Source organism: Phocoena sinus, chromosome 12 (genome assembly GCF_008692025.1).
Source record: "Phocoena sinus isolate mPhoSin1 chromosome 12, mPhoSin1.pri, whole genome shotgun sequence".
In the NCBI taxonomy this organism is placed as follows: domain Eukaryota; kingdom Metazoa; phylum Chordata; class Mammalia; order Artiodactyla; family Phocoenidae; genus Phocoena; species Phocoena sinus.
The window spans coordinates 7253395-7279438 of record NC_045774.1 but is presented as its reverse complement, the minus strand read 5'-3'; the positions used below and the strand labels follow the sequence as shown (position 1 = coordinate 7279438).

The following is a 26044-nucleotide window of genomic DNA, read 5'->3' as shown; positions in this document are numbered from 1 at the left end:
TTGTACATGTTGCACTTAATTTTATACTGTGAGATACTTCTCTTTGGAAACTGTGAGTGGTGTTTATATACTCACGGGCCTTCAGGCCCGACATTTCCAGTTAATTACACATTAGCCTTATGTATTCAACTGCAGTTACCAATTATGTTCTTAGTGAAGGAAACTATAAAATTAAAAATAGGAGCTTCTTTCTAAAATTTTTTTAGGTACATTATAATTATTTCCCCCAGTTTATATAGTTTTTAGTTAGAAGAAAGTTATATTTTTCATGAGACAAACTTTTTTTTTTTTTTTTTTTGGTACGCGGGCCTCTCACTGTTGTGGCCTCTCCCGCTGCGGAGCACAGGCTCCGGACGCGCAGGCTCAGCGGCCATGGCTCACGGGCCCAGCCGCTCCGTGGCATGTGGGATCCTCCCGGACCGGGGCACGAACCCGTGTCCCCTGCGTTGGCAGGCGGACTCTCAACCACTGCGCCACCAGGGAAGCCCATGAGACAAACGTTTTGTCTGTCTTTAATTACACCTTTGATGTTGAATAGTGTTTTATTTCTTAGATGTTAACTTGCCATTTTTTTTTTTTTTTTGCGGTACGCGGGCCTCTCACTGTTGTGGCCTCTCCCGTTGCAGAGCACAGGTTCCGGACGCGCAGGCTCAGCGGCCATGGCTCACGGGCCTAGCTGCTCCGCGGCACGTGGGATCTTCCCGGACCGGGGCACGAACCCATGTCCCCTGATTCAGCAGGCGGACTCTCAACCACTGCGCCACCAGGGAAGCCCCAACTTGCCATTTTTAAGGATTTCATAACTCCTCTCAAGTGAACAATTCTTTTTTTTCCTCCTCTGTTGGCTCCTGGCAGGTGAATTGGTCTTGCTTGTTGGCCTAGTGTAGACAGAATAGTTGTTTAGATTGACTTTAAGATTGAATAGTTGAGAGGCCTTGTGTGTTATATCTTTATGCCTGTCTGCTAGTGTAAGGTGATGTGGGAAATACTTTGACGAGAAAGGTCAGTTCACTCATGCCCTTCCCCTACTTAATGCTCTTTGTGGCTGCACCTTTCTTCTAGGATGAATCTGCTTTAGCGTAATCTGATGACTGCCTGCCCCTTTGGGTGCTCTTGTTTGCTCTGCCCTCTACTGTAGGCCATCATGGCCTTTATGTTTCTCAAATGAGCTGTGGGCTCTTCTGTCTCAGCCACTCCCCCTCACCCCCCTTCTGGTCAGTGCCTTCAGAGCTTCTGAGTTTCCGTTTAAGTGTTCCTTCTTTGGAGATGTATTCTTTATTATCACCCTATGGGTTCTTTAGGCTGGATCCTGTCTGCTGGTATGCTTTGTAATCTTCCTTCACAGCATAATGAAGAACTGCACTTTAAAGACTTGTGTGTGTGTACTTATATGCTAAATACCTCGTTCTTTCTATAGGTCGAAAACTTTAAGAGGGAAGGCATGGTGATTCTCTTGTTCACTATTGTATGTTTCCTCAACTCCTAGCACAGCACTTGTCCAGTAGGGCCGATGGTGAATGAAGTGAAGGTCTAATGGTGTAGTTGACACACATGCGCACATAGTGCAGTATGAAACAGTTAATATGTGTTTTCAACTGTAAATAGATAAATCATTGGACTAGAGACCCAAGGAACAAAAAGCTGAAAGGGAATGAAAGAAAATAACATACATTTAAAAATTTTATATCGTTTTCTATCTCTTACACAAAATCCATTCTCAAACAAAGTTAATTGTTGTTAATTCCAAATAACTGGCCTCTAATTTAAAAGGCCTGTTTTTCTTTCCCTGTAGTGGGTAGTTTTACACTTTTTTAGTCTTAAACACACACAGATTTACATGAAACGGAAACAGCGCCTGGTCTGATGAGTCCTCTGTGAGAGGAATAGTACTTTGGTGTTCCAGGGAAGACAGGGTGTGGTTCCTGTACTTGTTAGGGGCAGTAGGAAGCTACCAGAGGGAGAGTGGAGTTGAGTTACACCTTTTATTTGGTATGCAGACATAAGCAGGCCAAACAAAACTCTCACTTTTCCCCTCTCATTTGTGTCGTAAGTGCGCTGTGTCTCCCCAGGCTGGAATTTAGACTCAGCGTCTTACCTAGGCTGACAGGTGAGGAAGTATAGACCTAGAGTGGCTAAAAGACTTCACCAAAGAAGGGAGCCCCAGAGCTGGCCAGAGAACTCAGTCCCTGAACTGTCCCCAGGTTTTTTCTCCAGCCAGTAGGGACCTCCTTCCACAGGGGAGGTACTCCTCTGTGCCTGCCTTTGGGAGAAGGCAGATATCCCAGTGACCTAGGAGTGAAGGGTGGGCTGAAGTTGGGAGGGTCCCGGGCCTTGGGGTCAGACCAGGGCTCCAGCTGTGCACAGACACTTCGCAGGGAGCAGACAAGTTACCTTTGCAACTCCTTTTCCTATTCTGCAACATAGGAATCGTGATAGTACTTGCAGTGGTGTTGGGAAGACCAAATGGCATAGCATTTGTAGATTGCCTGATTGAGCGATAGGTATTTGATAATGAGACTATATGAGATAATTCTCATAATCAACGAGGATGAGCCTTCTGGGCCAAGTATCCTTTCCTAAAATGGTGCCATAGTCCTTAATCCATAAGGAGTAATGAGATTACGTAGGACGTTTAGCATAGTGCCTGGCAGATGGTTGGTATCCGGGATGTAAGGTAGTAGCTACACTGTTACAATGAAAATTGTTCATTACTGTGTGACAAATTATATAGCTGATGAAAAGCAGAAATAGAAATCTGATGCATATCCCAGTTTAGGAAGTCACTGTTTTAAATGGCATTTCCTTACCTACCATTTAAAAATTGTTTTACAACCACAATCTTGGTTATACTGATAAAGAATGGCTTAATTTTATAATTAATGTTACATTTTTTCATTTAGTCCTGGCTCTTAGTCTTTTATACCTGTATAGTAACCCAAATTTCTTCAGCATTGTCATGGAACTGTTCCATATAATGTCATTATATTAATTAACTTTTAAATAAATTTTTTATTTTAGAATAGTTTAGACTTAGTGACAGTTGGAGATAGTACAGAGAATTTCCATATATCCTGTGTCCAGTTTCTTCTGTTGTTAAATCTTACATTGCAGTGTATGTTTGTTACAACTAACGATCCAATATTGGCACATTATTATTTACTTAAACTCTGTACTTTATTCCAATTTCGTTCATTTTTCCTAATGTTCTTTTCTTCTTCCCAGATCCCATCCAGGACACCACATTATGTTTAGTCATCATGTCTCCTTATCCGTGTCTTGGCTGTTACAGTTTCTCAGACTCTCCTTGCTTTTGATGACTTGAACAGTTTTAAGGGGTGCCAGTCCGGTATTTTATACACGGTTCCTCAGTTTGGGTTTGTCTGGTGTTTTTATCATGGTTTGGCTGGAGTTACGGGTTTTGGGAAGATGACCGTAGAGGTGAAGTGCCCTTCTCATCAGATCAGGAGCTCATGCTCTCAACGTGACTTGTCACTGATGATGTTAACTTTGATCACTTGGCTACGTAAATTGTTTGGGTTTTTTCTGTCCAGATTTGTCTCTTCTCCCGGTTATTTATATAGTAATTGTTTATATCCATATGGACTCATGGATTCATGATTAGAATCCAGTGCTCTGTCATTTATTTTCTTGCTCAGATTGTTCCAGCTTCGGCCAGTGGGAGCTCTTTCGGTTGCTCCTGTGTCCTTTTAACATGATCCCATTGTTTTTTTGTTTTTTGAACACTTCCTCACTTGGTGCACTTACAAGATACTTCAAGCTCACATTACATCTTCCTTGCCCCCGTCCTGGAACCAGCCATCTCTCCAAGAAGTCCTTGTTCTTTTGTTGATGCGTGGTATTGGAAACCAAGATCTGGTCTCCAGATAAATGAGCTGTTTCTGTGCTAGTGTCAAAGCAGAGGTGAGAGATTTAATGTCCAAATTGTCCTAATTGCTTTTCCCACTTTTCTTTCCATTTTTCTTCACTGAAAACCCTGGGAGAGTATCTCATACGCTTTTATTTTTTCCTCCATTTATCCCCTCAGCAGTTGGAGTTCATCTTTTGAAAGTGTATGTGTGTCATACAGCATATTTATATTTATAGTAACTTCTTAAAATTTAAAGTAGAAAAAAGATAAGGCGATGCAGACAACTCATCTGTTTCCTACAGAAAGTGGCTCTTCAGTTACTTGATTTCTGAGAATTACATGGGAAGTAATGACATAAAATACTTTTTTCAGATATAAATTCAAATTAGAATAAGGGGATTTTTAAAATGTTCTCACTTGTAAGAAAGAGAGAAAGTAGAGGGAGATCATAATTCTTTTTTGCTATGTTTAAAGTTTTAAACATTCGTCTTGTGTCTCTTTAAACTCTTAAATGTTTTGGGTGCACTTGGCATAGGGATAAGCCTCTTTGTTTGTTTTTCCTCCCAGCTTTGACGCAGGTTTTCATCTTTCAGATGTCCCTGCCTTAGTCCCAGAGTTCTCTTTACTTAAGCCTATAAAAACCTTCGAATGAATCATCATTTTATGTTGCTTTTCTTTAAATGTTTTTTTCGTTGGCATTTCATTGTAAATTGCATCCACAGTGAGACTGAAGTGGTGCTTATTTTCACTTACTGTATTGAAAGAAGTGCTCCCTGCATCCACTCCTGTACAACCAGGTGCACCTAAGAAGCGTTTTTATTCCTTTTTGATTGTCTCCTTGCTAATCTGTACACATACAATCTAGTATTGATTTGCAAAGCTTTGGATAAAGATATATCAATAGATATACTCACATTTTTGGGGGGCATTAGAACTGGCAAAAATAAGAATGCACACTTGAAAATGTCTTTTTCTTTGTCCCCTTGTTTTTGGGTCTTTGTTGCTGCGCGCGGGCTTTCTCTAGTTGCGGCAAGCGGGGGCTACTCTTCATTGTGGTACGTGGGCTTCTCATTGCGGTGACTTCTCTTATTGAGGAGCACGGGCTCTAGGCATGCGGGCTCAGTAGTGGTGGCTCACGGGCTCTAGAGCGCAGGCTCAGTAGTTGTGGCGCACGGGCTTAGTTGCCCTGCGGCATGTGGGATCTTCCCGGACCAGGGCTCGAACCCTTGTCCCCTGCGTTGGCAGGCGGATTCTTAACCACTGTGCCACCAGGGAAGCCCTGTCCCCTTGTTTTTAAGTACTCAACTGTTGGCAGTAAAATTGCAGAAATAATAGAAATAATCACATTTGTCTTATAGCATGACTCATATCTTTTTAAATACCTAAAACTTTTCTTTTTTTTGTTCTAGTTCTTTTTGGATATCTTCTGGTTAACCAGAAGTGAAGAATAATAATGTGAAGTCTTTAAAGCATTTTGTAATATTTGTTTATATGATTCTATTTTCTGAAAGCCTTCGTCTGAAACTATTTTAAAAATAGCTTATAATTATTTTTATTTCTAATGATGAGTAAAGTTTATCCATGTGGGATAATTTTTCTTCATATATATATATATATATATATATATATATATGTTTTCTATCTTTGTGTTCTGTTTTGTTCGACCTACATCAGGACTGCTAAAGTATACCTTGTATAAATCTTTGTGTGAAATAAAAGACTTCTAGAAGATCTAAGCCAGGCAGGCCTTATACACTCATCTATGTAACCCTTTCCAAGACCTAACCCTATCCATTTCTTCTATAAGACATATTGACTGACGCTCACAGCATCATGAATGCTTATGACTAATAGGCTCTCTCTAGAATGCCTGTGATTTTCCGTTCCCATCAGTTGAACTATATGCTTATCAGGAGTTCCTGGTTTGTTCCTAAATCTTTTTAGGTCTATTGTATGCTTTAATTGTAATTGCAGAATTTAGTAAACTATTATGCAAATATATGAGATGTGAATGCAAAAGAGAATTGTAGTTTCGGAATGCTTTGGAAAGTCTCAAGATAGGTCGTGAAAAGAAACTTACCATCGAATTAGGGATAGGAGAGAACTGTTGAAGTTTAGGTAATCCAGAAAAATTACCTTCTGAAAATCTTTAAATTCTTGTTCCATTTTAAAGAACTAGAGAGTGGGGATGGCAGATGCAGTACTTTGGTTGTGGTATATGTGACAAAGTTGACTCGTGACTTTTCTCAGGGACTCACACCAAAAGACAAGGCTGTAGCCTCATCAAAGTCATGGCAGATTTAAACCCATTCACGGGCTTAAGGTAAAAATAAAATGTTTAACTTTTGTATGTTTGTCAGTTATCTATTTTAATTTAACAAACCATACCAAAGCTTAATGGCTTAAAGTAAAACCCATTTATTATCTGTTATGGTATTGAGTGGTTCTTCTGCTTTTTGTGGTGTTGGCTTGGGCTCAGGGACAGCTGGAAGGTCCAAAATAGCCTCACTCACACACTAGCAAGTTGGCGCTGGCTGTCAGCTGGGATGGGAGCTTAGCAAGACTTTGACCTATCTGGTTTCTCCTTCATGCAGCCTCTCCACCTGGCTAGTTAGGCTTCGAAGACCATGGCAGTCTCAGGGTAGTTGAATTTCTTACATGGTGGCTAGCATGCCCTGGAGTACAAAGGTGGCCTTCTTAAGGCTTAGGCCCAGAACTGACCCAGAGTCACTTTTGCTACATTGCGTTGGTTAAAGCAGGTCACAGGGTCAACCCACATTCAAGAGGAGGTGATGATACAAGGATGTGAATGCTGGGAGGCCAGCAAAGTAACAGCCAACACAGATGTTTCAGATTTTTTATTTTCATGTCTCATTTTTGATGCTTTTAATATATATTTCAATAAATGAAAGTGTTTGTAAGCAAACAATAATTTGATTAAAACTTGTATTCTTACTATTAAATGTGGGAACGAAGGGATTTCAGCCCGTGTCATTCTGATTCCAAAACCATTATTCCTTATACCGTACTCCATTGCTCTTGTTTTGGTCAGTAAATAGTCATGTCAGCACCTAGGGCTACAGTATCAGTTAAACAATGTTATTGTCGGAAGTCTATCTTTAATTCTTGTAGCCTTTAAAAATTCACATTCTTCAAATTATTAAATGTGATTTTATTAAAATACAATTTAGATAATAATTATATCTGAAGTATCAAAGATAAAATTGTTAACCTTACAAATCCATTTATTCAGCAGACAGTTATTGGGCATGTCATCTGCACCAGGCACTGTTCTAGACACTGGAGGAACAGTGGTAAAAAAGACAGATGAGGTCCCTGCCTTCATGGAGCTGCAGGTCTAGTTGGGGGGATATTCTCTTGTTCATTTCCATAGAAAATCTTGTTTTAAAATATCTACTTTTGTTTAAAAAAAAGAATTTTAGTTAAAGAAAAAAGTTTGAGTGTCTATACTGAAAAATAATGAAGACATGCTAGGTTTGTAAAGACCCTACACTCTGAATCAATGCAAAAGTTACATAGTGAATGTTGGATAAACTTGAGATTTGATAACAGCTTACCTGGAGGTAGGCTGATAAATGTTCTACTACCAGCCGATAGTAAAGATCAGCTAATATTAATTGGCTCTTACAGTACACACCAACCTTGTGCCACCTCAAACTTAGCTTAGCTCCTTTTAATTTATACTGCAAGCCAAGCAAGCTATTGTGTATAAGTTCTTTAAAAAAGAAACTTAGAAAATCCAACCCCTCTGCCTACCCCTCCTCCCTTTCCCACAGTGGCAAATGCCTGCCTTTAATTATTACTTACTAGGGAATAGGTTAATTGGGAGGTGGAGGTGGCGGAGACAGCGCCACAGGGCTGAGAACTGCGCTCATGTGGAATGAAATTTTTTTTTTTTTTCTTTGCGGTACGCGGGCCTCTCATCGCTGCGGCCTTTCCCGTTGCGGCGGAGCACAGGCTCCGGACGCGCAGGCTCAGCGGCCATGGCTCACGGGCCCAGCCGCTCCGTGGCATGTGGGATCTTCCCGGACCGGGGCACGAACCTGTGTCCCCTGCATCGGCAGGCGGACTCCCAACCACTGCGCCACCAGGGAAGCCCTGGAATGAAATATTTTATGTTTAAGGGCTTTGCTAAAGAACTTTTAATGAACTATTTTGTTTGTTTGTTTTTTAGGGCTTTTGCAAAACCGCCGATGTTCTCAAGCTCATCTAATCCAGCTTCATCATTTTTGAGCTATTTCAGGCACCATGTGGTTTCACCTACTATGTCAGAGCAGAACTATTTAACCCCAAGTTATTTGAATTTTTGTCTTTCACATGTTTCATTTAAAAACTACACTAAACCCCCTTGGGTTGAGTTTAAGACATGCTTTTCTTAGACCGGATTCTATGTCAAGTGAAGGGTACTTGAGCAAAGTTTTATGTTACAAGAATGCAACGTTGTTTTCTGTGACTGTCAGAAGTTTAGTACCAGAAAGACATTTCACATTTGTATGTTTTCAAACACAAGTTTAAGAAAAATGTTTCAGGGCAGCTGATGTAGACCTTGTACTACTTTCCCCATCCAAAATAATTGGTATCCATGGGAACATTCTGAACCAGTCAACTGACCACATTAGCTCATCTCACATGAGCTGATACAGAATGAGGTTTTGGATGCTTTTGGTTAGTTAATTGAAATGATGCAAGTTCTCTTGAGCTTACAACTAGTATTTATTTTCCTAGATTTTGTGTCTAAATGTTTTTTTTTTTTTAAAGGAAAAAAAGGAATAAACTTTAGCTTGATTTCTCTTCCTACCCCTCCCCCCCCCATTATGTATTGTTTCTTAGCTAAAGCTTCCAAACTAAGTTGTTTTTCTCAGGCTGCTTTTTTTTTTTTTTAAACAACTTTATTGGAGTATATTTGCTTTACAATGTTGTGTTAGTTTCTGCTGTATAACAAAGTGAATCAGCTATATGTATACATATATCCCCATATCCCCTCCCTCCCACCCTCCCTATCCCACCCCTCTAGGTGGTCACTAAGCACCGAGCTGATCTCCCTGTGTTAGGCAGCAGCTTCCCACTAGCTATCTGTTTTACATTTGGTAGTGTATATATGTCCATGCCACTCTCTCACTTCATCCCAGCTTACCCTTCCCCCCGCCATGTCCTCAAGTCCATTCTCCACGTCTGCATCTTTTTTCCTGTCCTGCCCCTAGGTTCTTCAGAATCTTTTTTTTTTTTTTTTTAGATTCCATATATATGTGTTAGCATACGGTATTTGTTTTTCTCTTTCGGACTTACTTCACTCTGTATGACAGACTCTAGGTCCAGCCACCTCACTACAGATAACTCAATTTCGTTTCTTTTTATGGCTGAGTAATATTCCATTGTACATATGTGCCATATCTTCTTTATCCATTCATCTGTCAGTGGACACTTAGGTTGTTTCCATGTCCTGGCTATTGTAAATAGAGCTTCAGTGAACATTGTGGTACATGACTCTTTTTGAATTATGGTTTTCTCAGGGTATATGTCCGGTAGTGGGATTGCTGGGTCATATGGTAGTTCTATTTTTAGTTTTTTAAGGAAACTCCATACTGTTCTCCACAGTGGGTGTATCAATTTAAATTTCCACCAACAGTGCAAGAGGGTTCCCTTTTCTCTACACCCTCTCCAGCATTTATTGTTTGCAGATTTTTTGATGATGGCCATTCTGACCAGTGTGAGGTGATACCTCATTGTAGTTTTGATTTGCGTTTCTCTACTGATTAGTGATATTGAGCATCCTTTCATGTGTTTGTTGGCAATCTGTATATCTTCTTTGGAGAAATGTCTATTTAGGTCTTCCACCCATTTCTGGATTGGGTTGTTTGTTTTTTTGATATTCAGCTGCATGAGCTGCTTATATATTTTGGAGATTAATCTTTTGTCAATTGCTTCGTTTGCAAATATTTTCTCCCATTCTGAGGGTTGTCTTTTCATCTTATTTATGCTTTCCTTTGCTGTGCAAAAGCTTTTAAGTTTCATTAGGTCCCATTTGTTTATTTTTGTTTTTATTTCCATTTCTATAGGAGGTGGGTCAAAAAGGATATTGCTGTGATTTATGTCATGGAATGTTCTTAAGAGTTTTATAGTGTCTGGCCTTACATTTCGGTCTTTAACCCATTTTGGGTTTATTTTTGTGTGTGGTGTTAAGGAACGTTCTAATTTCATTCTTTTACATGTAGCTGTCCAGTTTTCCCAGCATCACTTATTGAAGAGGCTGTCTTTTCTCTGTTGTATATTCTTGCCTCCTTTTGTCAAAAATAAGGTGACCATATGTGTGTGGGTTTACCTCTGGGCTTTCTGTCCTGTTCCATTGATCTGTATTTCTGTTTTTGTGCCAGTACCATACTGTCTTGATTACTGTAGCTTTGGAGTGTAGTCTGTAGTCAGGGAGCCTGATTCCTCCAGCTCCATTTTTCTTTCTCCACATTGCTTTGGCTATTCAGGGTCTTTTGTGTTTCCATACAAATAGTGAAATTTTTTGTTCTAGTTCTGTGAAAGTTGCCATTGGTAGTTTGATAGGGAGTGCACTGAATCTGTAGATTGCTTTGGGTAGTGCAGTCATTTTCACAACGTTGATTCTTCCAATCCAAGAACATGGTATATCTCTCCATCTGTTTGTGTCATCTTTAATTTCTTTCATTAGTGTCTTATAGTTTTCTGCATACAGGTCTTTTGTCTCCTTAGGTAGGTTTATTCCTAGGTATTTTATTCTTCTTGTTGCAGTGGTAAATGGGAGAGGTTCCTTAATTTCTGTTTCAGATTTTTCATCATTAGTGTATAGGCATGCAAGAGATTTCTGTGCATTAATTTTGTATCCTGCTACTTTACCGAATTCATTCATTAGCTCTAGTAGTTTTCTGGTGGCATCTTTAGGATTCTCTAGGTGTAGTATCATGTCATCTGCAAACAGTGACAGTTTTACTTCTTTTCCGATTTGGATTCCTTTTATTTCTTTTTCTTCTCTGATTGCTGTGGCTGAAACTTCCAAAACTCTGCTGAATAATAGTGGTGAGAGCGGGCAACCTTGTCTTATTCCTGATCTTAGTGGAAATGGTTTCAGTTTTTCACTGTTGAGAATGATGTTGGCTGTGGGTTTGTCATATATGGCCTTTATTATGTTGAGGTAAGTTCCCTCTATGTCTACTTTCTGGAGGGTTTTTAACCATAAATGGGTGTTGAATTTTGTCAAAAGCTTTTTCTGTATCTATTAAGTTGATCATATGGTTTTTATTCTTCAATTTCTTAATATGGTTTATCACATTGATTGATTTGTGTATAGTGAAGAATCCTTGCATTCCTGGGATACACCCCACTTGATCATGGTGTATGATCCTTTTAATGTGCTGTTGGATTCTGTTTGCTAGTATTTTGTTGAGGATTTTTGCATCTATGTTCGTCAGTGATATTGGCCTGTAGTTTTCTTTTTTTGTGACATCTTTGTCTGGTTTGGGTATCAGGGTGATGGTGGCCTCATAGAATGAGTTTGGGAGTGTTCCTCCCTCTGCTATATTTTGGAAGAGTTTGAGAGGATGGGTGTGAGTTCTTCTTTAAATGTTTGATAGAATTCACCTGTGAAGCCGTCTGGTCCTGGGCTCTTGTTTGTTGGAAGGTTTTTTTGTTTTGTTTTGTGGTATGCGGGCTTCTCACTGTTGTGGCCTCTCCCGTTGTGGAGCACACACTCCGGATACGCAGGCTCAGCGGCCATGGCTCATGGGCCCAGCTGCTCTGTGGCATGTGGGATCTTCCCGGACCGGGGCATGAACCCGTGTCCCCTGCACCGGCAGGCAGACTCTCAACCACTGTGCCACCAGGGAAGCCCTGTTGGAAGATTTTTAATCAGAGTTTCAATTTCATTGCTTGTGATTGGTCTGTTTATATTTTCTATTTCTTCCCGGTTCACTCTTGGAAGGTTGTGCTTTTATAAGAATTTGTCCATTTCTTCCAGGTTGTCCATTTTATTGGTATATAGCTGGTTGTAGTGATCTCTTATGAGCATTTGTATTTCTTCAGTGTCAGTTGTTACTTCTCCTTTTTCATTTCTAATTCTATTGACTTGAGTCTTCTCCCTCTTGATGAGTCTGGCTAAACGTTTATCAATTTTGTTTATCTTCTCAAAGAACCAGCTTTTAGTTTTATTGATCTTTGCTATCATTTCCTTCATTTCTTTTTCATTTGTTTCTGATCTGATCTTTGTGATTTCTTTCCTTCTGCTAACTTTGGGGTTTTTTTGTTCTTCTTTCTCTACTTGCTTTAGGTATAAAGTTAGGTTGTTTATTTGCATTGTTTCCTGTTTCTTGAGGTAGGATTGTATTGCTGTAAACTTCCCTCTTAGAACTGCTTTTGCTGTATCCCATAGGTTTTGGGTCGTTGTGTTTTCATTGTCATTTTTTTCTGGGTATTTTTTGAGTTCCTCTTTGATTTCTTCAGCTATCTCTTGGTTATTTAGTAGTTTATTGTTTAGCTTCCATGTGTTTGTATTTTTTTTTGGCTGCACCGGGTCTTAGTTGAGACATGTGGGATCTAGTTCCCGGACCAGGGATTGAACCCGGGCCCCCTGCGTTGGGAGCGCAGAGTCTTAGCCACTGGACCACCAGGGAAGTCCGTGTTTGTATTTTTTACAGATTTTTTCCTATAATTGATATCTAGTCTCATAGTGTTGTGGTCCAAAAAGATACTTGATATGATTTTAGTTTTCTTAAATTTACCAAGGCTTGATTTGTGACCCAAGATATGATCTATCCTGGAGAATGTTCCATGAGCACTTGAGAAGAAAGTGTATTCTGTTGTTTTTGGGTGGAAAGTCCTAAAAATATCAGTTAAGTCCATCTTGTTTAATGTATCATTTAAAGCTTGTGTTTCCTTATTTATTTTCATTTTGGATGATCTGTCCATTGGAGAAAGTGGGGTGTTAAAGTCCCCTGCTATGATTGTGTCGATTTCCCCTTTAATGGCTGTTAGCGTTTGCCTTATGTATTGAGGTGCTCCTATGTTGGGTGTATAAATATTTACAATTGTTATATCTTCTTGGATTGATCATTATGTAGCGTCCTTCTTTGTCTCTTGTAACAGTCTTTATTTTAAAGTCTATTTTGTGTGATATGAGAATTGCTACTCCAGCTTTCTTTTGATTTCCATTTGCATGGAATATCTTTTTCCATCTCCTCACTTTCTCTCTGTATGTGTCTCTAGGACTGAAGTGTGTCTGTTGTAGACAGCATATATACGGGTCTTGTTGTTTTATCCATTCAGCCAGTCTGTGTCTTTAGGTTGGAGCATTTAATCCATTTACATTTAAGGTAGTTATCAATATGTATGTTCCTATTACCATTTTCTTAATTGTTTTGGGTTTCTTATTGTAGGTCTTTTCCTTCTCTTGTGCTTCCTGCCTAGAGAAGTTCCTTTAGCATTTGTTGTAAAGCTGGTTTGGTGGTGCTGAATTTTCTTAGCTTTTGCTTGTCTGTAAATGTTTTAATTTCTCCGTCGAATCTGAATGAGATTCTTGCTGGGTAGAGTAATCTTGGTTGTAGGTTTTTCCCTTTCATCACTTTAAATAATGTCCTGCCACTCGCTTCTGGCTTGCAGAGTTTCTGCTGAAAGATCAGCTGTTAACCTTATGGGGATTCCCTTGCATGTTATTTGTTACTTTTCCCTTGCTGCTTCTAACATTTTTTCTTTGAATTTAATGTTTGATAGTTTGATTAATATGTGTCTTGTCGTGTTTCTCCTTGGATTTATCCTGTATGGGACTCTCTGTGCTTCCTGGACTTGATTGACTATTTCCTTTCCCATATTAGGGAAGTTTTCAACTTCCCTAACCTGAGTGCTGCTCTGTAGTGTTTATCAGAGAACACAGAAACCCTGACCTACCACATGTCATCAGTGCTCTCTGCTTTGCTGCTCAGGTCACGCTTTCTGTTCTGTGTGCTTCACAAAGCGAAAGCAGTGGGACTCTGACGTCAGGGCAAGAGTTGCCCACTCAGCAGTTAAGCTTGTCACCAACCATCACGTAAGTGATGCTTAGTTCTGTTGATTTGTATCTTCTAGTCCTTTGCTCTTTTTCCCCTGATCCTTAAGTTTTTAGTTTTAAACTTCACTTATGTTAGAAAGAATTCTCTAAACAACAGGAACTGCACGTCAGTTTTCTTTATTCGTGGTGAGAGCAGGAACACAGTCGTTAATGTTCTCTTCATGAGTTTCTACAAGTACAGATAGAGGAGAAAGATTACAAGGCTGAGGAAGAGACATATCCACAGAGAAGTGTTATGGAGAGTTTTTAAAAGAAATTTTAAGTAATTGAAATTTGAATTCCCTTCATACATTCCTGAATGTTTTCTCTGCTTGTTGTCCATAGACAAGAGTGCGCATTGGGAGATTCAGCTTGTAAGAATTCTGAGTCTGATCCTGAGGACTTTTCAGATGAAACAAATACAGAGAACCTTTATGGTCCCTCTCCCCCCAGCACGCCTCGGCAGAGGAAGCGTCTGTCAACCAAACACCAGAGGAATAATGTAGGGAGGCCCACCAGTCGAGCTAATGTGAAAGGTAAGTCTTGCGCGTAAAACGATATATTTGAGGGGGCGTGGCATGGTTGGTATGTAATCTTTATGTAACATGTAACTATTGATAGATGCTTTTTCTACAATAATGTTAGTTATTCCTCTTATTTTAAATTTGATTTTATGCTGCCTTAAAGTTTTATTTTTAAATATTTGAATTATCACCATTAGCAATAAAAGAGAAAATAATTCTCCAGAGATAGAAAGGTTTGTCCTGAGTAATTGTTAAAGTCAGTGTGTGAGGCCTTTGCATTCCTTTTAGGACGTGGAAGAGGACAAACGTGGATGAATCAGTGTGCCTGTCCAGGATGGCTGCTGGTGTACGGGATAGGTGGCCTTCTTTTATTCTTTGAATCTCTTAGGCTGAAACTTCTAGATTCTGTCTTCCTGACATGATGTATTGGGCACTTTGGGAGAGGCAGGGCCAGGCTTTCTTCCCCAGGATTCCCTAGGCGCCCTGAGACCTGTGCTCTGCCGGTGACCGTGATGCTGCCCTCATGTACAGGGCCCTCGTTCCCGCTAAGCACAGGGCCTGGATGGTATCCCACCTTATAATCACGCACAGAATCTGTGTTTTACTTTTCCTTCTGTTTGGAATCCCAAAGCCCAGACAGTGTGCTGCTCCTAGAAGCTGTTCCTGCTCCTGAGACTGTTCTCTGTTTTCATTTCTTCCTTCCTCTGAGCGCGTCACAGCTGTTCTGTTCTGAGGCAGAGGAACTGAATCATGCTGACCTGCTTCCTTGTACCTGCTTTCTGGCATGGAACCTCAGGTCACTGAAGCCTTACGGTTTTAGAATTTCTCTGTTAATTTCAGCAAACCACTTGTCCTGAAACTGATCTCATCGTTTCCTAGAATTCATCTACCTATTACCGTGCAAGATAGGGATATCATTCTTTATCTCCTCTGAGAAACTTCCCCTTATCACATGTTCTTCCTACTGAAAAGAGACTCATTTCCATCTCTCCCCTTCTTTAGCTCATTTTCTTCCTCTCTTTCCCTTTCCCACACATTCCTTCCACACATTGATCTCTCATGGTTAATGTCAGCAAGTTCATTCTGTGTCCCTATCATAGCCCTTCCTCAAGAAAGAAGAAGGGTGAGAGAAATGGACTTTATTGTACTTATTTGCTTGAGTGAAGTCTTATCCAAGGAGGAATTCCTAAGTAATAAATAATCTTTCTTTCCCACAGGGAAGGTGATTTTTTTTTACTTTCTTTTATTTATTTATTTTTTTGCGGTACGCGGGCCTCTCACTGTTGTGGCCTCTCCCATTGCGGAGCACAGGCTCCGGACGCGCAGGCTCAGCTGCCATAGCTCACGGGCCCAGCCGCTCCGCGGCATGTGGGATCTTCCCGGACCGGGGCACGAACCCTTGTCCCCTGCATCGACAGGTGGACCCTCAACCACTGCGCCACCAGGGAAGCCCTACTTTCTTTTAAAACTGTATTTGTAGTAGGATGTTAACCTATGGTCTGTATTTACCCCCGTTGGAAAGTAATAGCTTTCCATTGCAATATATTATCTTTAAAATCAATCCTTTTCCATTTTCTCAAAGAAATTTCTCAAATGCCTACAGTAGTTCCTTTTGAAGCAGCATCTACTGAACCAATATTAGTTAATACATATTTGCTTCGTGGTGGTGAAATGCGATGATGCCAATAGGATACCTGCTTTGTCTTCACTTGTTCATACTATTTTAGAACCAGAGTTGAGAACACAGTCCCCTCATTTTATAGATTGAGAAAGTGAGGCCCAGGGTTTTAAAGCAACTTCTTAAGGCCAGAAGGCTTGAGATAGTGGCAGGACTAATTTTAGGTACTATTTTTATTTTTATTTTTTGGCCATGCCACACAGCTTGTGGGATCTTACTTCCCTGACCAGGGATTGAACCTGGGCCCTCGGCAGTGAGAACGCAGAGTCCTATTCACTGGACCACCGGGAACTCCCAGGACTAATTTTAGAACTAGTTCTCCTGGTCCTCAGTTTGGACTTTTTTCCCAGTGCAAGCAGCAGGGGTTAAGCTTCTCTGAATGTGGTACTTGACATGACTGTACGTCTTTAGTAATCAGTCAGAAAACCCGTCACTGGATACTTGTTGAGCTCTGCTGTCCTTCTGGGCTGTGTCAGAAGTAGAAGGAAGAGGGAAGGTTGTTTCTTTTCCTCCTCAACTTCTTTCAGTTGTTTATTTCATAAAATTACAGAATTTTAGATCTGGAAGGGGTCTCAGAGACCACGTTAATTCCTGCCATTTTGCAGGTGAAGAAAGAGTGCTCATAAACCTTTGGATTTGTAGCTATCTATCAGCAGACCTAGGGCACCAAAGTTCTTAACAACTTATGTTTTTTCTTATTGCAAAAGATTACATGTTTGTCGTAGGGAGTTTAGAAAATACTGACAAAAAGAAAGAAAAATACCCATAAACCCAATATGCAGAAATAACAGCTTTTACCATCTTTGCCTTGTAGTCTCTTCACTTGCATATATTTGTGTTGTGATATGATATCATACTATTTTTCATTTTAATGAATTTTCATTTTAATGATTCCTGAACTTTCTTTTTCATTTTAATGATTCATGAACTTTCTGTGCCGTAGAATAACCTGTGCTGTTCATTTTAATGGCTGCCGAATCATTTGTAGCAACATTTGCCCGGTTATCACTCACGGTTCTTGAGTGCTTACCGAAGCGCTATGCTGAGCTCGTCAAAAGAGTTGTCTTTTAAATATAGTAATAGCCCAATGAGATGTAGGTTCTATATATTATTATTCAATTTATGGTTGAAGACATGACACAGAGAGTTTCTAGGGCTTGTAGTTTTAACTGTCCCAGTCACGCATATACTAGAAAGCAGTGTGTTTGCTGTCTGGTGAACTGTTTTTGTCAACATTCTTGTTCATGAACACCAAAAAACGATGGAAATGAAGCAACCGTGTTGGGCAGTGGGTCATGTTACTGTTTTGGTGATGGCGTGTTTGTGTTGAGCTGGTAGAACAAACAGTACTTGAGAACTCGCCGGCTGCGGCAGCAGAGCATGGTGGACCGGAGCACACACTTGGTTGCCGGATTGCCTGGATTCCCATCCTGGTTCTACCACCTTCTGTATGTGCCGCCTCCGTGTCTCATCTTCTTTATCTGTGAGGTAATCTGCCTTACGGTGTTGTGAGGGTTTTATGTTCAGTAACTGCTAGCTGTCATTATTATTGTGAGCTAAAGAGTTCTTTCTCACTACTTGCCTTAAATTTCAAAGTAGAATTAAATAATTATATCATTGACTGTACCCTTATTAATTGGTGCCCCTCCTTTCAGGACACTGAGTCTTGAGTCACATAGTTACCAAGGTATGGAGTTGGGACTGCAGCCTGGGTCAGTCCTGTCTGGCTTATCCGTTTCTTGTAGCTCTTCCTAGCCCCCTTTCTTCTTCTCACTCTGTATGTTGCCGTCATAGTTACTTTTTCTCTGGGTCTTTCTTTCCTCACCTCCCTCCCTTTCCTTTTGCCTTTACCTCTCTTTCCTTTCTTCTGCCTCCTCTTCGCATCCCCTTTTTCCTTCCTCCCTTCCATTCCTCCCTTATTTCTCCTTCATTCTTTCCCTTGACTCGCAACTTCAGTGACTCCATAGGCGGGTATTGCGTTAGATGATCGATAAGCCCTTGCTCGTCTCCAGTAGGAACCACAGAGATGAGCAGGCAGTCCCGTCTTGTGTGGTAGAGCTGGGGTGGAGGGGAGAGAGGGGGGCTTCTGTGGGTGCCCACAGGAGGGGATCGAGCAGACCTGGGCTTGGGAAGACTGCTGGAACAAGTGACATTTGTGCTATGGCCTGAAGGCTGAGTCAGGGAGACCAGTATTTCAAACTCATTTGTCAATCATAATAGTGTATTGGTCTCTCAGTATTTTCAAGAGATTTTTAAAATTAGATTGGCCAGATTTATTTAAAAAGCTTTCCAAGGAAATATGAACTGACACATTATTTCTTTCTCTCTGCAACAAGCAAAGGCTGTCTGAATCATACGAGTCACTTTAGAACTGCAGTGAAAGTTGAGCTCATCTTTTTAATTAACATCACCGATAATATTTTCATTTTTCTGCTTATCTTTTGCTGTGTGACAGCCACCCAAAGCTTAGTGTTATGAAAGCGTCCATTTTTTTGTGCTCACGGTTCTGTGGGTAGAGTAACCACTAACACTGTTGTCTTTAGTGATGGTAGCCATTGTCATGAGCTATTATATGGATATGATTCTTTAAATATTCTTATTATCCTAGGCTCAAAATAACCAACTACTGTTGTCATAGGCTTATATTTTATAATTGGAAATTTAGTACCAGGCGACCTTCTGACCAACTGGTAATAAATGGAGGGTTCCCATGAAAGAACTGCTCACAGAACTCAGGAACACACTTATGTTTATCACTTAAGTCGCCCCATTAGTGTAAATTGAAGTGTGATTGATAGGGGCTCCTTATGAATAAAAAAGACACTTCTATCAGAAAGTTCCAAGGGTTTTAGGAGCTCTGTGTCAGGAACCTGGACAAAACCCAGATATATTCCTTATGTTAAAAAGCAAAATTCAGCCAAGTAAATGTGAAGATTTGATTGACTTTATTATGAATCAGGCAGCATTACATCTAGCACCTAGAAGGGTGCTCTGTGTGATTGTGCAAAAATGGAAGGGGTTTTATAGGAAGAAGGGTGGAGTAAGGGAGCTATTAGCAAAAAAAAAGAAAGGATTATTTTTTGACCAGACGTCTTTTTTTATGGGGGTGGGGAGGGATGACAGGGGTTTTATCATGCAGATTCCCTCTTCCTCTGGGGGCTTGTAGAGAGCCTACTTGATGGGTTACTTTATTGGTATTGACCAGAAAATTCTAGACTGTTCAATTAAAACTACATTTCTGGGAGAGGTTGGAACTGCAGTGAAGTGATGTATAAAATATAGGTTTGCCATCATGGGCTTTTAGCATGCGACTGACACCATTTGGGGCCTGTGGTTTTCTTTCTAATACTTACTGCACCCTGATGAGCATTATCAAATACTAGCAAAGATGTGAGGAGATGGCAGCTTTCTTACAAGGCTGGTGTGAGGGTAAATTGTCTCAATCCCTGTGTGGAAGTAATTTGTTAATACACTCAGACTGAGCTTGACCCAAGCAAATGCACTTTTGGGAGTAGACTTTAGAGAAGTTCCTGCAAATAAACACAAGAAGTTCTGCAGAAAGACTCGTGTCACTCATTGTGATTTCCTTTCATAATACGCAAGTGGGTAACCACAGACAGGAAAGTTCAAAACAATATGTATCATAGTGGTTGTCTGAGATAGGGGAGGCATGAGGAGGGGGCCTAGGGATGTAGGACAAAGGTGAGGTCACCACTGCCCACAACGTTTTATTTCTTTGTAGTGATGGACTTCAGATGTGTTTAAAATTATTTTGTTTGACTTTTGCATTTTCCTGATTTTGTTTCCCTGGAAATGTTAAAGATATTTTTGTTTTCAAAATATTAACTTCTGCTTTTAGAAGCTGTGCTAAATATTAAATATATAACAGTGTTATGATATCTAGGTAAAGGTGGTTAGCTCTTTATTACCTAAAAAATACCAGCTATGTGACATCCTGACAGATGTAACCTACCATTTCAGCTCTTGAATTAACTCACTGACCGGGCTTGATTTCATACTTTGATGAGTAACAGAATTTAACTGTGGTGTTCCTTCAGATCATATTTTTTGGATAATTGTAAATAACTACCAAACTACAGCAATTAAGATTTTGATAAATTTTGGACCATAATGTGTAGCTACCCATGTGTAGCTGTTTCTCCTTAAGGCTGGTTTAAGGAGAGACAAACTATCTTATCCTTAAATTTTTGTTCTTTTTAATTAGTAGAAGGAAGTAAATCCAGTTCATCTCATAGTTTTAAGTAGGTTAAATAAGAATGAAGACACCCAGGCCAAAGCCCTTTTCAGGGTGAATCGGCCTCGTAATCGTTATCAGCCCCATTTTGCAGGAGTAATGTAATACTGTAAGAGCCAGTTTACAGAGATAGTAATCTGTAGTCTGGCATATACATGTGTGCATATACACACACGTATGCATATACATGTACACATTAATCTCCCTATCATTAGTAAATATCTCAAGGTGTGTGTGTGTGTGTGTGTGTGTGTGTGTGTATGTAAATGTGTGTGATTTTTTGCTAACATAGTGAGATTAGCAAGTTTTATTTTTTTAAATATAATACTGCTATAAAATTGATCTGGTAAAATGGTTATAAATCAGATTCAATCTATATAGTAAGAGAAATGTTCTTTGTGAACTAGAGTGGACTTAAATCTATATTTCAGCTCTTTAATCCAAACTCAGCCTGACTTTCAAGGTTCTGATTTATATTTCCAGTCTACCCATCTACATGTAGACTCACTATTCCAGCCAGGCTCTCTTCTTTTCTGCTTTTGTGTCTTTTTGTATGTTTATTCTCTTGCCTTCCTTGCTACCCTTATTTAAGATGAATCCATTCTCCAAGGCAATCAGTCAAGTACCCGGTCTTATTTAAAGCTTCCGCATATCAGTTAGCCCACTGTAATCTGTCTTTCATGGCACTCAGCATCTTAACCTTTCCTTAGTCAGACAGCCCTGCCGTGTGAGCAGCTTGACAGGCGTAAAGGTGGTTGATGGCACAAACATGGGTTAGGATCCCTGTCCCGACATGTCTCATCTGTCTGGCCATCCATGTTCTGCAGGAATCTCCATCACAGTGTTGTTGTAAACATGACGACAATTTCTGTAGGCCCTTACCTCATAAATGGGTAAAGCAGTGTTTGAATAGAGCAGGGTTTTCCCAAATGTGGTGTCATTCTAGCCAGGTTAAATCCGAGACACTGGGAGTGGGCCCAGGAATCTGCATTGTAGCAAGAATCTGAGTGATTCTCAATGTTTACTAAAGTTTGAGAACCTTGAATTAGAAGATCTCTAAGTCCCTTCAGATTGTTGACATTGATAGCCTGGCACATCACCGCTCTAAAGATCATCTCACATTTAAAGTAAAGCGCAGATACCTGTTTCTGCTTTCTCATTTGAGAGATCGAGGAGGGCCAGTGTTTTGAATTTGACATACATGTATGGAAGAACGTAAGAATTGCGAGGACTTGATAAAAAATACATTTTATACATATTCTAAAGAGCTGTTTCTAGGTGTGAATTGTGGGGAAGTCAGTTGACTGTCTTATATCTGTTTAAACAAGTGAACCATATTGCTTGTCATTTGTTTGCGTTCAGTTTCATTATACATTTTTTTGTTCTTTTCCTTTCATGTTTCTCTGATTTGGCAGGAGTTATTGGTGATTGGCCAAAGGAAACAGTAACTTCTTGGAAGGTTTGTTTTAACAGTACTACAAAGTCGTACCACTTAATTTATAGCCACTTGAGAGCTCAGATGTTCATTAGTCTTAAGTCATTATGAACTAATTTTGTAGTACCGTAATTAGAACTTGTATAAAACATTCTATATACTTTTGATCCACTCTCCTTTACAGACACTCTGTATTTGACTTTCTGTTCATTGCAGAGGGATTTAGTATTAACAGAAAACTAAACAAACAAGATTGGTATTTTCTTTTTGCACAGTAGCTAGACTGGGGCTTAAGTCTATTTTAAATTTAAATTATGTCATTTTAATGATGTACCTATTTCCATTTGTGTGTTTTTTTAAAAACCAACTTGGTTTTTTGTTTTGGAAAAAAAAAAATAGCTTCTTTGTCCCGTCTTCCTCCTTTCCCCATTTGCTTTCCTTTACACACATTGTAGGTCCAAAGACTGAACCAAAATTTTGAATACAGAATTTCAGAAAATTGTGTAATATACCATTTTTTATGCTGTAACATAGGCTTCACAATATTTGTGTGTCATCTACAAAAATTAGGTTTCTAAGCTTGCTAAAATTCGATTCTGTTTATACAGAAAAGTGGGATTGTGGCATTTCCCCCCTTAAGTCCTTTTAAATGTTGGAATAAAGATCAAGGCTCAGAAGCTTCATCTCTTGATATTTTCATGCTTTGACTATTAGCTGTGTGGTAAATTTAGCATCGATTTGGACTTAAAGTTCGTAGCTCTGTCTTCTGTGTTGTTCAGGTCATCCCAGCTACTCTCAGTTCACCCTTTGTTTCCCTTAGGACCTTTAAATCATGGGTTAGAAGAACATTTATAATTCATATAAGGCAAGTAATACTTTTTCACTGTTCACTCACTTTTAAGTTATAAATTATATGCAGACGTTCTTTGGCCTTGGTCACTAATGCTACCCTACATTCATTTTGTAAAGTCTTCTTAGAATCCTAAACCCTAAGCTAACACAATAGTTTTTTGTTACATAAGTTTTGATTTCTCTGACTCAGAACCACGTGGATGCACGTATTAGTTAATATAGCATTCTTTCCTAGGCCTGCATTGCCTCTCTTCTGCACACTTTTCTTGGATATTCTTGTGTACTCTCCTGGTATTAAACAACATCTGTATATACTGATAATTTCCAAATTGATATCTCTGGATTTCTCTCCTGAGCTCAAGACTCATATATTAGTTACCCACAGACATCTCTACATGAATGTCCCATAGGCACCTCCAATTCAATATATTACAAAACAAACTCATTATCTTTATCTCCAATCTTACTCCCTGATACCATGTATATATCATTTTGTGTTTCATAGTAAGAAAGTATAGTATGATTTGATATCTTGAAACATAAAATATAATGGAGTTAAATTTGGAAGTACTTGTTAGCTTTGCTTTCAAATAACCATTGCTTTACTAAGCAGAAATGAGTGATATATATGTGCTATATTAATAAAAGTATAAAGAGCACAGTTAAACAAAACAGCAAAGAGGAGGCAAAGGGCTGGCCTGGACACCTTTTTTATAAATGAGGATTGATAAGTATTTGTAGCTAGAAACAATAAAACTGTGGAAAAATTTCTTTTTTAAAAAATTCGACTTTTAAAAAAATTTTTAAAAATTTTTATTGAGGTATAATTTATGTACAATATTATATAAGTTTCAGATGTATGACATAGTGATTCACAATTTTTAAAGGTTACATTTCATTTATAGTTATTGTAAAATATTGGCTATATTCCCTGTGTTGTATAGTATATTGTTGTAGCTTATTTATTTTATTTTTTTATTTTTTTCGGTACGCGGGCCCCTAACTGTTGTGGCCTCACCCGTTACGGAGCACAGGCTCCGGACGCGCAGGCCCAGCGGCCATGGCTCACGGGCCCAGCCGCTCCGCGGCATGTGGGATCTTCCCGGACCAGGGCACGAGCCCGTGTCCCCTGCATCAGCAGGCGGACTCTCAACCACTGCACCACCAGGGAAGCCCTAGCTTATTTATTTTACACCTAGTAATTAGTATCTCATCCCCTAACCCTATCTTGTCCCTCCCCACTTCCTTCTCCCCACTGGTAACCATTAGTTCTCTATATCTGTGAGTCTGCTTCTTTTTTGTTATATTCACTAGTTTGTTGTCCTTTTTACATTCCACACGTAAGTGATATCACACAGTATTTGTCTTTCTCTGTCTGACTTATTTCACTTAGCATAATACCCTCCAGCTCTATCCATGTTACTGCAAATGGTGAAATTTCATTTTTTTTATGGCTGAGTAGTATTCCATTGTATGTATTGATATGTATGTATACACACACACACATACACACACACACACTCTTTACATCTTCTTTATCCATTTATCTGTTGATGGACAGTGAGGTTGATTCTGTATCTCAGCAATTGTAAATAATGCTGCTGTGAATATCGGGGTGCATGTATCATTTTGAATTAGTGTTTTGGGGTTTTTTTTGGATATGTATATCCAGGAGTGGAATTATTGGGTCAAGTGGTAGTTCTATTTTTAGTTCTTTGAGAAACCGTCTATAGTGGCTGTACCAATTTACATTCCCACCAGCGTGTATGAGGATTCCTTTCTCTCCACCTCCTTGCCAACACTTGTTATGTGTCCTGTTTCTGGTGATAGCCATTCTGAGTGAAGAAATTTCCTGAATGGACTGCGTAAAACGTTTTAAGACATTTAGAAGTAAAGTAGATTAAAACTACAGATAAAAGTTCTGTTGTTTAAAAAGTATTGCTAATTTAAAAGATAATAGTAATAATAGTTTTATATTAAAATATAACACAAATCCTTACAGGCAGTAAAATCCTTTTTGATGGATCATAAAAGAAATTGAATATAATGTAAATCAGGTTGGAAGTGCTCTTGGAAATACTTGTTTTAAAATCCTTATTTTAAAACTAATTTAATTTAAATTGATTTGGAAATACATTGGTTTTAAACAAATTTTCTTTGGTGAATTGATTTTGGGTATGTTAGTCTGTAACCGTATAAATATACTCTATTTCATCAAATCTAAAGGCATACTATAATATTATATACTAAGAAAAAATGCTTATAATTGATGACACAGTGTGTTCTTGCACTTAGAATTTTTAATTTTTATTTAAAGAACTCTTTTATACTTCTTGATATTTAGATAATAGGTTTTTAAAAACCATTTATTACTATTGTGCTTATATATAAAGGAAAATGTAAATGAAATGTATTAGTGAATATATTCCTAAAAGTTATTTATATCACCATAATTATAAGACATTCTAATTTCAGAGAAGTTAAAATACAACATGTGTGTCCTAGATTCAATGAGACAGTATACCTGGAGTGTAGAGGGGACGTGGGGACAGTGCTATAGGCTTGGGCATCATCAGTGTATGATGTGGGTGTGAAGGAGGTCACCCAGGGAGAGCGAAGGTGAGACCGAAGAGACCTAAGAGAAGGGCTTTGAGAAGCATTAACTTTTTAATGGAGTGAGCCAAGTTCCCAGGAGAGAATTTGAAGAGGAGGGACTCAGAAGGTAGAAGAGAACCCTGAGAGTGCTGTGTGTAGAAAGCAAGAGACTGAAGGGGTTTCAGTGAGGTAGGGTGGTTCCTAGTGTCAGAAATGCCAAACAGGAAGGAAGATGTGTGTTCATCTCGAAGCTTGGGAGTTAAGTTAATAGAACCTTTTACAGTTACGTGAAGGGAAAGCGTGATGTTTACTTCCTTTGCATTAATTTTGAATGACTTTATGTGCCAGTATAATAAACTAGGCAGATTATACTAAATTAGGCTACACGTCTTCAGTTTTCTTAATGTTAAATTTAAAATGTTATTGTTCAGCTGCTTGTGGCAAAGAAGAAACCAAGGAATAGAATAAATTAAGGTAAACATTTTTGCTTATCTGTCTTTCAGTGTTTTATGAGAATAATCTTAAGGTGCCTTAAGTGGTCTTTCCTCAATCTACTTGATTTTACGAATGAGAAAAGTAACCCAGAAAACTGAACTGATTTGCTCTAAGTTGATACTTCAGTTCATGGCAAAGGCAGGACTTGGATGTGTTCTCTAAATCAGGTTTCTGTCAGATCTGCCATACTGTTTCTCCCTTCTTAAGTTTAAGGTGATGACTTGTGAAGATTTGACTAGCTGGATGACTGCACTTTGTAGTAGAGAGTTTTAAGTTAGTAAT

General features: G+C 39.2%; 1 protein-coding gene across 7 annotated transcripts in view; it reads left to right on the top strand.

Moving 5' to 3' along the window:
* The window catches only part of MAP3K4 (mitogen-activated protein kinase kinase kinase 4), a 108750-nt gene that overhangs the window by 15120 nt on the left and 67586 nt on the right, over positions 1-26044 (top strand). For 6 of the 7 annotated variants that reach the window (XM_032651825.1, XM_032651826.1, XM_032651827.1 and 3 more), the window contains exon 2: positions 14274-14464. In XM_032651825.1, coding sequence (XP_032507716.1) covers positions 14274-14464 — 191 coding nt within the window. Of the gene's footprint in view, positions 1-14273; positions 14465-14754; positions 14799-26044 lie in introns of those variants that run through there. The other variant, XM_032651828.1, reaches the window with a different exon arrangement.